Raw genomic sequence first — 15,531 nt, forward strand, 5'->3', positions numbered from 1 at the left:
AAACAATCTGCCTTACCTCTTTCCGTTTCTGAAGTAGTAACTCCAGCCTTTCATTGGCTCTCTTCCCAATCATTTTATTTCTTTCAGCTTCATACTGCCTCTGTGTATTATCCTGATGAATACTCAGGTTTAAGGCAACATTCACCAGAGCAGTCATAAGCTTCATGGCTATAAAATCAAGATTGAAAACATGGTTGCGTTATTTACGCTTTTATAAAAACTACCATACGACTACACACGATATACTTTGAAAACAGATAACGGAGGGCCTATGAGCTTTCCCAGCAATTTGTATGACAATAATAATAGTAATAATAATTTTGACATTTGTTAAGCATTTACTGTGGGCCAGGCACTATTTTAAGCACTGGGGTGGATACAAGCAAATCGGGTTGGACACAGTCCCTGTCCCACATGGGGCTCTCAGTCTCCATCGCCATTTTACAGATGAGGTAACAGGTACAGAGCAGTGACGTGACTTGCCCCAAGTCACACAGCAGACAGGTGGAGCCGGAATTAGAACCCATAAACCTTCTGACTCCCAAGGCTACTTTAGACCTACTTCTAAATAAATGAACTGCTAAACAGGTATCTGATCACTAAAGTAGACTTGCAAAAAATGACCATTCTTTCAAGACAGGCAAGTAGCCTCCCTAGAGGCACTTCCTGTCCATATCTGATGTCTACTCTTATGTGCCCAAGAAAGAGTTCTTTCCTGGTTAGACAACTTAAGAATCGCATGTCCATTTTCCACTGTTTCTTCCTTTTAACTCCCTCCTTGAACATCTATCTTTTCCCCGATGAACAGACCACCTATTTCATCAACAAAAATGAAATCACCAGGCGTGAACTCCCTAAAATGTCCCCCATTCCACCCTCCTCTGGCCTCCCAGACTTTCTCACCCTTCCCAGTCATCTCTCAAGAGATTTCCCAAATTCTACCCTCATTCTCTGCACCTCTGACCCCATCTTTTCACCTTATTACCTTTTGCCACCTCCCTTTTCCCCTCCCCAACATCCATCTTCAACCTCTCCCTCTCCAATGGCACTTTGCATTCAAACTTGCCCACATATCCCTTACCCCAAAATATCCCTTTGATTCCTCTGTATCCTCCAGTTATCCTCCCATATCCCTCCTACCATTCCTTTCCAAACTTGTTTACACTTGCTGCCTCAATATCTCCAAATCTCTTCCTGGCCCCCTACAAAGTTCTCCATCACCTTGCCCCCTCCTACCAAACCTCCCTTCTCTCTTTCTACAGCCCAGCCCGCACACTGAGCTCCTCTGCCACTAACCTCATAGTCCCTCATTCTTGCCTGTCCTGCCCTCGACCCCTGGCCTACGTCCTACCTCTGGTCTGGAATGCCCTCCCTCCTCACATCCACCAAACTAGCTCACTTTCCCTCTTCAAAGCCCTACTGAGAGTTCACCTCCTCCAGGAGGCCTTCCCACACTGAGCCCTCCCTTTCCCTCTGTTTCCCCTTCCCTCCCCATCGCCCCTACTCCCTCCCTCTGCTCCACCCCCTCTTCCTACCCCACAGCACTTATGTATATATGTACATATTTATTATTCTACTTTATTAATGATGTGTATATATCTACAATTCTATTTATTTACATTGATGCTATTGATGCCTGTCCACTTGCTTTGTTTTGTTGTCTGTCTCCCCGCTTCTAGATTGTGAGCCCACTGGGTAGGGATTGTCTCTATTTGTTGCCGAACTGTACTTCCCAAGCACCTAGTACAGTGCTCTGCAGACAGTAAGTGCTAAATAAATATGATTGAATGAATGAATGAATGAATGAATGAATACACTCTGGCTTCCGCCCCCTCCACTACACTGCTCTTTTCAAGATCAGGAATAACACTCTCCTTGCCAACTCCAACAGACCGCATCCTATCCTCGTACACTCTTCAGCAGCCTCTGACGCTAAGGAAACACCATCTAACCTTGGTTTCACCGATAACAACCTCTCCTGATTTTCCTCCTATCTCCGCTCCTTCACGACCATTTTCGCTGGCTCCTTCTCTGCCCCCCTACCCTCTAAATGAGAGTATCCTCAAGGCCTCAAGATCAGTTCTGGATCTCCTTCCATTCTCCATCTGCATTCAACTCCCTTGGAGAATTCATTTGCTCCCATGGCTTCAATTTCCATCTATATGTGGGTGACTCCCAAATCTATCATCTCTCTTCCCACCCACACCCTGCCCACCCCTTGACTTTCCCATCACTGAAGGCACCACCTCCGCCCTCCCTGGTTCACTAACCCTCCACCTTTGCCTTATCCTCGACTTCATCTGTTTCATTCAAACTGCTTATTCAATCTGTCGCCAAATGATAACAACAACAATTATGGTATTTGTTAAGCGCTTACTATGTGCCAAGCACTGTTCTAAGTGCTTGGGGAGATACAGGTTTAGCAGGTTGTCCCAGGTGGGGCTCACAGTCTTATCCCATTATACAGATGAGGTAACTGAGGCCCAGAGAAGTGAAGTGACTTGCCCAAAGTCACACAGCTGACTAGTGGCAGAGCCGGGATTAGAACCCACGACCTCTGACTCCCAAGCCTGTGCTCTTTCCACTAAGCCAAGCTGCTTCTCAAATCCTATCTGTTCTACCTTGGCAACATTTCTAGAATCTACCTCTTCCTCTTCCGTCAAAGCACTTTCACAGTAAACCAAGCACTTGTCACATTTGGCCTCTACTACTGCATCAGCCTGACTAACCTCCCTGCCCTTCAGCCTCTCCTCTCTCCAGTCTTCAATTCACCCTGCTCTCCAAAAGAATGTATCTGCACTTACAGTAATAATATCAAGCTCTCACTGCTCTACCACGAAAAGATATATCGTGCATGCCTCCATCATCTTCTAGTGGGTACAAGACATGAGTCTGAATCGCCTTCCTTGGGTGCCCCCTATTTGATCTTCCTTCACTGAGTTGCAGGAGTTAATTTACGCCACCCGGAATGAGCCACAGCCTCTGACTGGTTCCTGCCAACGTGAGCCGAGTCTTTTAATTAATTCCTGCCAACGGTGTCTGATCAACTGAGAGACGGTCGGAGGATGATGAATCCCCCACCACACCAACCCTATTATCCATTCCCAGGTAAGAGTCTACTTAGGTTTATTCTGTTGTCTGTCTCCCCCTTTCTCGACTGTGAGCCCGTTGTTGGGTAGGGATCGTCTCTAGCCGTTGCCGAACTGTACTTTCGAAGCGCTTAGTACACTGCTCAGCACACAGTTAGCACTCAATAAATATGATTGAATGAAAAATCATTATTCTAAAAAATTAATTCTCCACACATTCCTCCACTCCTCAAAAACCTCTAATGTTTGCCATCCATCTCCTCAAACAGAAACTCCTCACCTTCAGCATAAAGGCACTTAATCAGCTCTCTCCCTACTATTTATCCTCATTTTCCCACTACAACCCGGCCCACACCCTTTGCTCTTCCGATGCTAACCTACTTACTGCGCCTCACTCTCGCCTGTGTCGCTGCCAACCTCTTGCTCACGCTCTCCCTCCTCCTTCTTCAAATCCAACAGAACATCATTCCCGCCATATTTCAAGTTCCATTAAAATCATATCTCCCCCAGGAAGTCTTCCCTGACTCACCTCGCACATCTTCATCCTATTTTTCCTCGTTTCTGTGTCACCTAAACCCCAAGTCCCAATTCCCTCTAGGTACTTTGATACTCAAACACCCCGAATCTCCCCCCGGCAGAACACAGATGTACAGCTCCTTATTCTCTGTTGCTCCCCCTATCTGTAATTTAATAATAAAGATGATATTTGTTAAACGCTTACTATGTGCCAAGCATTGTTCTAAGCGCTGGGGTATACGCAAGGTACACAGGTTGTCCCACGTGGAACTCACAGTCTTAATCCCCATTTTACAACTGAGGTCACTGAGGCCCAGAGAAGTTAAGTGACTCGCCCAAAGTCACCCAGCTGATAAATGGCGGAGCCGGGATTAGAATCCGCGACCTCTGACTCCCAAGCCCATGCTCTTTCCACTACACCATGCTGCTCCATAAACTAATTCATGTTACTGTCTGTCTCTCTCACTAGATTGTAAGATCCTGGAGGGCAAGAATCAGATCTACCAAAACCAATCTCTTCATTCATTCAGTCATATTTATTGAGCGCCTACTGTGTGCAGAGCACTGTACTAAGCACTTGGAAAGTACAATTGAGAACCAGCATGGCTCAGTGGACAGAGCATGGGCTTTGGAGTCAGAGGTCATGGGTTCGAATCCCGGCTCGGCCCCTTGTCAGCTGTGTGACTTTGGGCAAGTCACTTAACTTCTCGGTGCCTCAGTTACCTCATCTGTAAAATGGGGATTAAGACTGTGAGCCCCACGTGGGACAACCTGATTCCCCTGTGTCTACCCCAGCGCTTAGAACAGTGCTCGGCACATAGTAAGCGCTTAACAAATACCAACATTATTACAATTCGGAAACAGATAGAGACAATCCCTACCACTGTACTTTTCTCAATGCTTAGAAGAGTGGTCTGCACACAGTAAGTGCTCATTCAATACTACTGAATGACTAACTAAGGAAGAGCACTGTTCGAGCTAATCCCGTTCCATCATCGCTACCGTTCCGATATCTTTCGCCTCAGTGGCCTCAACTTTCAGCGGTTTTCCCTTCAATTTGGGCAGGGCTTCCCCACTCTTAACGCTATACAAAATGCTCTTTTGAGAATAATTTGCCTAAACAAAACATCCGTTTCGGTGCCAGATCTAGATGCACATTTAAACAAAGCAGACGCTGAAATTAGAAGGAGACGTTTCCAATACTTCTTCTTTTACAATAGGCATAGTAAAACGTTTCCATACTGACAGTGCTGTTCAAAAATTCCAATGGCTTAAAACACCACTTTGGCATCCTAATACTGCTGACAGCAAGGAGAAAATTCGGGCGAAATTACTCTCTATTCTCACATAATGGCAAATGAGGTTTTTCTCTTTGACGGAAGTTTTTCACCCCACCGGGAATCAATCAACGGCATTTATTAAGCGCTTACTGGGTGCAGAGCTGGTAGACTGTGAGCCGGTTGTGGGCAGGGACTGTCTCTATCTGTTCCTGAATTATACTTTCCAAGCGCTTAGTACAGTGCTCTGCACACAGTAAGCACTCAGTTAATACGATTGAATGAATGAATGTTTCCTGCCCACAAAGAGCTAACAGTCTGGAGGGGAAGGACAGATGTTAAAATAAAGTACGTACACATCAGTACTGTGGGACTGAGGCAGGGGTGAATACCAAGTGCTTAAAGGCTACGGAATCAAGTGGAGGGAGGACGCAGAATGGAGAGGAAGTTGGGGAAAAGAGAGCTTAGTCAAGGAAGGTCTCTTGGTGGAGATGTGATCTTCATAAAGCTCTTCATAAAGCTCTTCAGAAAGCTCTGTAAGTGGGGAAAGTGATGGTCGGTCAGATACGAAGGGGGAAGGAATTGCAGGCTGAAGGGAGGACATGGGCCCGGGGACGGCAGTGAGATAGATGAGACTGAGCTCCAGTGAGTAGGTTGGCATTCGAGGAGCCAAGCGTGCGGGCCCTCAAGAAATACGACTGAATGAACGGAAGAATGAATTGTAAGGAGTTTCTGTATGATGCAGAGGTGGATGGGCAACCACTGGAGGTTCCTGAGGAATGGGGAGACACGGACACAACAGTTTTTAAGAAAAATGATCCGGACAGCAGTGTGAAGTAAGGGTTGGAGTGGGAAGAGACAGGAGGCAGGGAGGTCAATGAGAAGGCTGAAGCAGTATCCAAAGCGATTAAGCGATTGATTGACTGACTGCTTGCTTGAACCATTTATTCAGTCATCCAATCGTATTTACTGAGGGCTTACTGCGTGCAGATCAGCGTGCTGTTTGGACAGTACAATTCAGCAGTAGTGACAATCTCTGCCCACACCGGGTTTACAGTCTAGAAGGATGGTGACAGACATCAAAACAAGTAAACAGGCATCAATATAAATAAAGAGAATGAGAGATATACACATACATACACAAGTGCTGGCGGGGGGGAGGCTTAGAGCAAAGGGAGCGAGTCGGGGAGACGGGCGGGGGGGCCTAAATGAAAAGGGAGGCTTAGTCTGGGAGGAACTCCTGGAGGAGGTGAGCCCTTCAGTAGGGCTTTGAGCAGTTTGGACAGAGAGGGAAGGGCAGATTTTATTCACGTTGTGAAGGTAGAAATGACCGGATTTGTGGGTTGAGTGAGAGAGATGAGTCCAGGATAATGCCAAGGTATGGGCTTATGAGCCAGGGAGTGTAGAAGTGTTATTCACAATGACGGGACCTACTCAGTGTCCAAATAAAGGCTACAGACTACATTCCACTTCCCAGACTAAGCCTCACTTTTCCTCATCTCCCACTCCCTTCCGCGTCACCCTGACTAGCTCTTTTTGCTCTACCCCCGTCTCCCCACCCCACAGCACTTATGTATATATCTGTAATTGTACTTATTTACCTTGATGTCTGTTTACTCGTAGTGACGTCTGTCTCTCCCCCCTCTAGACTGTGAACCTGTTCATTCAATTATTTATTGAGCACTTACTGTGTGCAGAGCATTGTACTAAATGCTTGGAATGAACAATTTGGCAACAGATAGAGACAATTCCTGCCCAACAACGGGGTCACAGTCTAAATGGGGGAGACAGACAACAAAACAACAAAACAAAATTGTGGGCAGGGATTGTCTCTCTTTATTGTTGCATTGTATTTCCCCAGCTCTTAGTACACTGCTCTGCACACAGTAAGTGCTCAATAAGTATGACTGACTGACTGAATGAATGAATGAATACAGACCCAGAATCTCTGGGCCAACTGAATGCGTAACTGTCTTACTAGAGCCACTGAGCACCTTAAAAAGTTGCCCTCCTTCTAGGGAAGTGAGTGGTTAAACACATCCACAAGATGGTCAGTTGCTTTCCTTCCATCTTTTTCCTTTCCCCAGAGGAATGAGAAACCCGAGCTTTGGACTCTACAATCTGAGAGCCCCAGTGTGGACTGGAGATGGCAAGAGAGAAGCTCCCAGTACACTTCACCTCTGTCAATGTGGCAGCACGAGGCAAGGAGCTACTGACCCCCCGTTCGCCCCCCGAGCACCCCGGTATTAGCAAGAATGAAGATGGCACTTGATAAACAGAGGCTGAAATCATCATCTGCTTGGGGGCCACCTAAAAGACCCCAACAAGCTGCTAGACACCAGTGGTGGTCAACCTCTGAAAGTGTTGATTTTAAAAGGAGGGGTCACAGCCTTTTGGAAATCACCACATTTGGACTCATACTCTCCCGCCCCCTGCCCACCTCCACCCACCGCCCCAAACAAAACAAACGTTTCACTTTGTAGCTGCGGAAAGGGGCAGTGAAGCAAGAGAATGAGAAAAAGAAATTCAGCTTTGTAAAAGAAAACTGGGAAAACAGTTGCTGTTCTCCAGCTCTCTCATTTCAACTGATTCCATAGGTCCACATTCCAGATTAACCTCCAGAAAGGCAAGATAAATTATTAGTTCATGTGTGCAATTGGATTATTATGTTTGCTATAATTATTACTATTGGTGGTGGTGTTGAGAAGAAGCTTGGCCTACTAAGAAGGACAAAGGACTGGGAGTCAGAAGGCCTGGGTTCTTCTGCATTTGCCTACTGTGTGTCCTTAGGCAAGTCACTTGACTTCTCTTTTCCTCAGGTTCCTTATCTTTAAATGTGCACTAAATACCTGTTCTCCCTCCCTCCTCACTAGATTAAGAGCCCTGTGTGGGACAGAGATGGTGTCCAAACTCATTTTCCTGGACCTACCCCAGTGTCCAGCACAGTTCCTGGCATATATAATAAGCACCTAACAAATATGACTACTATTAAGGTGAGTGCTACGTTTGATGACGATTATGATGATTTTCATCATATCTGGCAACACCTGAACGTACAACTTACTGTAAGCAAAAACACTTCAAGATTCAATCCTGTAAATTTTGCATAAGAATTTATTCTTGTCAAAAATAAATGACTCTGTGATCATCTTTTGACCAAGGTTTTCCATAATGAAATTAAAATGAGATCGTTTTCCCTCTTCCACTCAGTTTAAAAACGGTTCAAGGGGCACACGAGTCACAATTGTTTGACAAAAAACCCAAAACCAAGAAAGGATCACACAAGCAACAGATATGGACACCTGACTTCAAAACACTAATTGCAATAAGACTTACTCTTCGCAGACTTGAAAACCAAACTGTAGGGTAAGGTCATGAAAAGTTCCAAAATGGGGAGGAAAAGCATGAGAGAAGCCTAGGTAAAAACTCCTCACCATTGGCTTTAAAGCATTTAATCAACTTGCCCCCTCCTACCTCAACTCACTACTCTCCTCCCACAACCCGGCCCGCTCACCTCATTCCTCTAATGCTCACCTTCTCAATCTACCTGGATCTCATCTATTTCGCCACCGACCTCTCGCCCACATCCTACCGCTGACCTGGAACACCCTCCCTCCTCAAATCAGACAGATAATTGTTCTCCCCGCAATTCAAAGCCTTATTGAAGGGACATCTCTTCCAAGAAGTCTTCCCTGACTAAGCCCTCTCTTCTCCCACTCCCTTCTGCACTTCTCTTTGCTCCTACATTCATCTGCCCTCCCAACCCACCCAGGACATATGTATATGACATACATCTATCTATCTATCTATCTATCTATCTATCTATCTATCTATCTATCTATCTATCTATCTATCGTCTGCCTCCTTCTCTAGACTGTGGGTTCGTGGTGGGCAAGGGATGTGTCTGCTTTTGCATCATACTCTCCCAAGTGCAATGCTTTGCACACAATAAGACTCGATAAATACTCTTCAATGAATGGATGAACGCAAGTAATCGAATGGCCTGGTCAAACCTGTGATCATCTTTAAAAAAAAAAAATGAGTGGCTACCCTTCATGATTGATGTACCACGGCTTTTAAACTGAAGTCTATGAACTGGCATCAGTCCATCATTTTCTGTACAGCAGATTTAATAATAGGGAAATAGTGGCAATAAAATTAGAACTGCTGCTGCTAGGCAGCGTGGCCTAGGGGAAGGAAAGCCGGCTTCTCTATTCCCAGCTCTCCCGCATGGCTGCTGTGTGACCCAGGACAGATCACCTGACTTCTCAGTGTCTCAATTTCCTCAACTAGAAAATGGGGCTAAGGCCAGGGACTATGTCTGACCTGATTATCTCCCTCAAGTGCCATTTTTGAACCCGAAGACAGATCATTCTAAGAGTGTTCCCACTCATTCTCTGATGGGTTTTTTTGTTTTTTTAGCACTAGACTGGAAGCGCCCTCTAGGCAGAGAATCATGAGTATTCATTCAATAGTATTTACTGAGTGCTTACTATGTGCAGAGCACTGTACTAAGCGCTTGGAATGTACAATTCGGCAACAGATAGAGACAATCCCAGCCCACTGCCAGGCTCACAGTCTAAAGCTACCAAGTCTATTTTTATTGTCCTCTCCCAAGCAGTTAGAAAATGCTCTACGCGCAGTACACAGTCAACAAATACTATTATTTGACTGTTGAGAAGATTGCTAATCGAAGAGGATAAATAAAAAGAGACAACACCGGTCTAACATTCGCAAGACTTTACATGTCAGGAACAAAAGGAATAATAATAAAAAAGCGGGAAAACTGAAACAGGATGTTCATTCATTCATTCATTCATTCAATAGTATTTATTGAGCGCTTACTATGTGCAGAGCACTGTACTAAGCGCTTGGGATGAACAAGTCGGCAACAGATAGAGACGGTCCCTGCCGTTTGACGGGCTTACGGTCTAATCGGGGGAGACGGACAGACGAGAACGATGGCAATAAATAGAGTCGAGGGGAAGAACATCTCGTAAAAACAATGGCGACTAAATAGAATCGAGGCGATGTACAATTCATTAACAAAATAAATAGGGTAATGAAAATATATACAGTCGAGCGGACGAGTACGGTGCTGTGGGGATGGGAAGGGAGAGGTGGAGGAGCAGAGGGAAAAGGGGAAAAAGGGGGTTTAGCTGCGGAGAGGTAAAGGGGGGGTGGCAGAGGGAGTAGAGGGAGAAGAGGAGCTCAGTCTGGGATGTAACATGCCTTGGTTTTTATTAATACCGGAGGAGGAGAAAGATTGGAGAACAGAATGGCAAAATTGAGTGTCATTTCTCTTCTAATTTACATGGATGCTCAAGGTGAAAGGAAGAGATCCAGTAGAAAGAGCGACGGAAAACTTGAAAACTCAAGAACACGAACACATCTTTTGGCAGGCTATAAAGAAGTCAGTGAGGTTTCTCATTGACCGACAATCTATAAAACAGTGGTGCTTTCCCTTTGTGTGAACTCAACTTACTACAGATTCTCCAATCAGTTTCTAGACAGGCTTCACTGGCATTATGTCCTTGCACTAAAGTAACTTACTAGAGCGCTGAAAGAAAGTAGCTAACGGGAGAAAAATTGGGAAGGAAAGATGCTTCCAGGGCACTGTGGAGCACAATGTGAAGCAAGGCAACACAGTCAGAGGTTTCCGGCGAGCGAGAGAAGAAAATAAACTACACCGACGTGATTACAACAATCAGAATGAGGTAGGTGAACTTATAACAAAGGCATCTGGCAGTCTGTGAAAAGAAGTGAACTACTAAAAGACCAACACAGCAAACTGGCTAAAAATATCATTCAAAAACCAGGCTATACATGTAATCCGCGTGAGCTACGAGGTAGTTGAACTTTAAAATATATAAAATAACCCAATCAGGTATAATCGAGATGAACGCCCATGCCCTCAAATGTGAACTTCATCATTAGTGGTGACTTCTTTGAAAAGAAAGGACAAATGATAAATCTCTCTCTCTGTGTATATATAAAAGAGATAAAACAAAGCTTTTCATTTCGTTTTCTCCACCCATCCAAATGATACTCCTCAGGCAGTTGGAAGCCTGAATTTCTGAAAGAAATTGACAATGATTCTACAATGCCTTTCTTGAGCCGTGATTAAGGAGTGGAGACACCACTGCACACGTCTTTACATGGCTGACTCAGTTTCGTGAGATCTTTCTTTTTGTCTTATAATATTTAAATGCTTGCCATGTGCCAGACACTCTACTAAGTGCTGGGGTAGATACCAGCTAATCAGGTTGGATACAGTCCACATGCCACAGGGGTTCCCAGTCTTCATCCCCATCTTGCAGATGAAGAGACTGATGCACAGACAAGTGAGGGTGACTTGCCCAAGGTCGCACAGCAGATAATAATAATGTTGGTATTTGTTAAGCGCTTACTATGTGCAGAGCACCGTTCTAAGCGCTGGGGTAGATATAGGGTCATCAGGTTGTCCCACATGAGGCTCACAGTCTTAATCCCCATTTTACAGATGAGGGAACGGAGGACCAGAGAAGTGAAGTGACTTGCCCAAAGTCACACAGCTCACAAGTGGCAGAGCCGAGATTCGAACCCATGACCTCTGGCTCCCAAGCCCATGCTCTTTCCACTGAGCCACGCTGCTTCTCTGATAATTGGCGGAGATAAGTGGCGGAGCTGAGATTTGAACCAGGTACTTCTGACTCCCAGGCCTGCTCTCTATCTACTAGGCCCCGCTGGTTCTCTTTGTGCAGTTATACCCCAGTTTCTCTCATCTGCGTAGCATTTCATTTCTGATCTCCTTTCCGATCTCCCAACCTCTTGTCTCTCCCCACCTCAGTCCACACTTTACTCTGCTGCCCGGATTATCTTTCTGCAGAAACACTCTGGACATGTCATTCCCCTCCTCAAAAATCTCCAGTGGTTGCCTATCAACCTTCACGTGAAGCAAAAGCTCCTTACTCTTGGCTTCAAAGCTCTCCATTCCCTTGCCCCCTCCTACTTCCCCTCCCTTCTCTCCTTCTACATCCCAGCCCGCACACTCTGATCTTCGGCCGCTCACCTCCTCACTGTCCTCCGTTCTCGCCTGTCCCGCCATCGACCACTGACCCACGTCCTTCCTCTGGCCCGTAACCCCCTCCCTCCTCAAATCCGCCAAACTAGCACACTTCCCCCCTTCAAAGCCCTACTGAAAGCTCACCTCTTCCAGAAGGCCTTCCCAGACTCAGCCCCCCATTCCCTCTGATCTCCCCCCCTCCATTGCCCTGACCTGCTCCCTTTGTTCTACTCCCCTTTCCCGCCCCATAGCACTTCTGCATATATTGATAATTATAATTCTATTTATTTTTATTAATATGTATAGATCTATAATTCTATTTATTTATAATGAGGCCACAGATGCCTGTTTACTTGTTTGCTTAGTATAGTGCTCTGCACACAACAAGCACTCAATAAATACAATTGAATGAATGAATTTCATTTACTCAGTGTCATCTACAAATTCAATCACTATCACAATCCCCTTACAGATCATTGAAGTTGTAAATAAACCAGGTCCTAGCATTAGGGCTCCAAATCATACCCATTGTTTCCCATCTTTTAACCAGTCTTTTCCATCTACGCCAGTTCCCATAATCTTTAAGGTTTTTGTTTTTAACAGCCTAATCAAAGGCCCCTTGAAAATCTACATATGTTATATGCACACATTCCCCTTCCTCCACACGATTACTGGCCCTTTCACAGAACTCCAGTCAACTGGTGAGGCAATATATCTCTTTACAAGAATGACGCTGTCTTTCCCTCTACAGATTGGGCATTTTCAATCAATCAATCACATTTATGGAGTGTTTACTGTGTGCACAGCACAGTACTAAGCGCTTTACCCTTTTATAGGGTAAAAGTTCCCACAGTCAGCACCACCACTGGAGGAAGGAAGAATCCCTCTTTCACACAGCAGGTGGTATATTTCCATATTGTCACAGGAAGATGTGCCGTTCCAAAGTATCAGCAGGGATAACATTTTAGGGAGGAGCTGAAGTGAGATGAGTATTCTGGAGGTGGAGAAAGCTGGAGGGGTAAATCTCCCTCCCGGTGAATTAAAAGCAATCCCAATACGATCCGGGTCAGAGCCCCCCTGGACCCGCTTCTTAAGAACTGCAGTGACTGTCAATGTTCCCAGAATCCCCAACAGATCACCAGACTGTGGCATAGTGCTCCTTGTGGGTGGGGAATGTGTCTTTTATACTGTGCCCTCCCAAGTGCTCAGTACAGTGCTCTGCACAAGGTAAGCGCTCGACAGATATGACTGACTGACCGACAGGATGTGATCTTGGCAGCCTGCCCAATTCAGGAAATGTGTCAAGCTGTCTACATGGTTTTTATCGACCTCGTGAAGGTCACTGACAACACCCAGGAAATAGGGCAATTCGGCTCAGTTTACTCAGACTGTGAGACTCTTATGATGGACGAGGCTGGCTGGGTCCGAACTGAGCATGCCTCTCTTATCCATTCCCCACTGGCGATGGCGTTAGGCAGGGATACGCAGTGATTTTGACATCTCAGTTGCAAGGCTACGACTCCAGTATTACAAGCTAGAAGGTCACAGGTATCTGAAACTGAAAGGACACTATATCTCTGAAGCTAAAATCTCAATCAATCAATGGCTTTTTCCAACATTGTGCATTACGGGTCAAGTACCCTATTAAGCGTTTGGGAGGGCACGATACGCGACCAAATTCCAGTATTTGTCCTTAAGGAGTTTGAAATCTAATGGGGGAAGACAGATGCTCATTATTCACCAAAGCCCTTGATGAAAATGTTTAACTACGTTGGCCCTGGGACCAGATTGGAACGTCACTTGTTATGTTCCCATCGTTATCATCAGTCATCAATGGTATTTACTGAGCGCTTACCATGTGCAGAGCACTGTACTAAGCACTTGGGGGAGCACAATACAACAATAAACAGACACAATCCCAATCCACAACGAGCTTACAGTCTAGAAGGGGAGACATATTTAATATAAATAAATAATTTGAAGGTATGTACATGATTTAAAGATATGATACTGGTGAGACTCCATTATTGATGACTCTGTCCCGGGAGGAGATCAAAAGTCTTGGAAAACTAAAACACTGACATCTTCAATTTCTTTCTAAAAATCAGGCATACCATTTCACCTATAATCACAGCACTTTTTCTGATAAAAACTTTCTTCTTTTGTGGTTACTACAATCCTTTATTTTTTAAAAATCATGCAATTAGGCTGAAAGAAAAGCAACTATTGACTCTGCAAATCATTATCCTAGAAGTTAGATGGCAAAACTGTCAGTGGAAGACATTTTAAGAGCAAATATCTGAAAATGGAAAGAGCAAAATAATTCTGACAAATATGCAATTCTGCTTTAGGAAGAGCACATTAAGTCTAGAAAATTTGAACGCTTAAGACTGTATACTATGTTTTTAACTGAAGAAAAGAATGTAATGTGGAAAAATGGGTTTGAATGAGTTACACATATTTGAATACTAACGTAGACTGAAATGGTCACCAGGAATAAAAAGTAATGAAAAATATAAGTCTCTATTTCTTACACAACTCTTTTTAGTACTATGAGACAATTTCTAGGGTAATATAATGTCTTCAAAACTCAGTATGTCCAACTGAAACCTGACAGAAACTGCAATAGACTTTACACCTTGCTATTCTTTTAAAAAATCATCTAGACGAAGAAGTATATAACATGGGAAAAAATATAGGTATTAACCTGGAAATCCCACATGAAAAACGATAAAACTAATTAACATGGGAAAAAATATAGGTATTAACCTGGAAATCCCACATGAAAAACGATAAAACTAATCTACATATTAGAAAAATGAGGCAAATTAATGGGGCAAAATTTTAAAAAGCTGATCATCCTCAATCTAAAGGGCAGGAAAAATTTGCAAAGCAAAAGCTACAGTGTTAAAACCAATTTAGATCAACTTTCCCCACCGCCCCCGACCTCACATTGAATAAATTGATAATTTACAGCATTTCTCAGAGGCCAATGAAGTGAAAGTCTGTTGTTGTTGCTGTTTTTTTTTTATAAAGCTCATGCAACCTGAGTTAAATTGTGATATTCGGATTCACACCTGTCTCCCCCAATTAGATTGTAAGCCTGTCAATGGGCAGGGACTGTCTCTATCTGTTGCCGATTTGTACATTCCAAGCACTTAGTACAGTGCTCTGCACATAGTAAGCGCTCAATAAATACTACTGAATGAATGAATGAATTCCTCAATAGCAGGAGAATACCACGGAATAGGGAGTTTTCAAATAGCCCTCAAAATTTGCTCACTTCAAAAACAAACTGAAGAATGACCAGAACTCAACAGAGTACATTAAAAATGATTAACGTATAAATTAAAGGAATTTGAGAACGAACTACAAATGTTGGAAAGATAAACACGGAAGGAGAAATAGATTCATCACAAGGAAATGGAAAAATCCAGGCGAACATTACGAATGCTACCAATATGAAAATTTCTATAGGTGATGTCATAGATACTTTATGAAGCTCTGAAATGAATCTTCACCATATCTATACCCTAAGAGATAACTAACCTGATGATCTCTCTGCTCATCTAAGAATTAAGCAATGTCAATGCGCACTCTACTC

The 15,531-nt window shown here is 44.2% G+C and overlaps 1 protein-coding gene across 2 annotated transcripts in view; it reads right to left on the reverse strand.

The window, feature by feature from the left end:
- The window catches only part of STAG1 (stromal antigen 1), a 341,746-nt gene that overhangs the window by 103,253 nt on the left and 222,962 nt on the right, over window positions 1-15,531 (reverse strand). For both annotated transcript variants that reach the window (XM_029059010.2, XM_029059017.2), the window contains exon 8: window positions 17-168. In XM_029059010.2, the coding sequence (XP_028914843.1) occupies window positions 17-168 (152 nt within the window). The remainder of the gene's footprint in view (window positions 1-16; window positions 169-15,531) is intronic.

Source organism: Ornithorhynchus anatinus, chromosome 1, assembly GCF_004115215.2.
Source record: "Ornithorhynchus anatinus isolate Pmale09 chromosome 1, mOrnAna1.pri.v4, whole genome shotgun sequence".
NCBI classification, from domain to species: Eukaryota; Metazoa; Chordata; class Mammalia; order Monotremata; family Ornithorhynchidae; genus Ornithorhynchus; species Ornithorhynchus anatinus.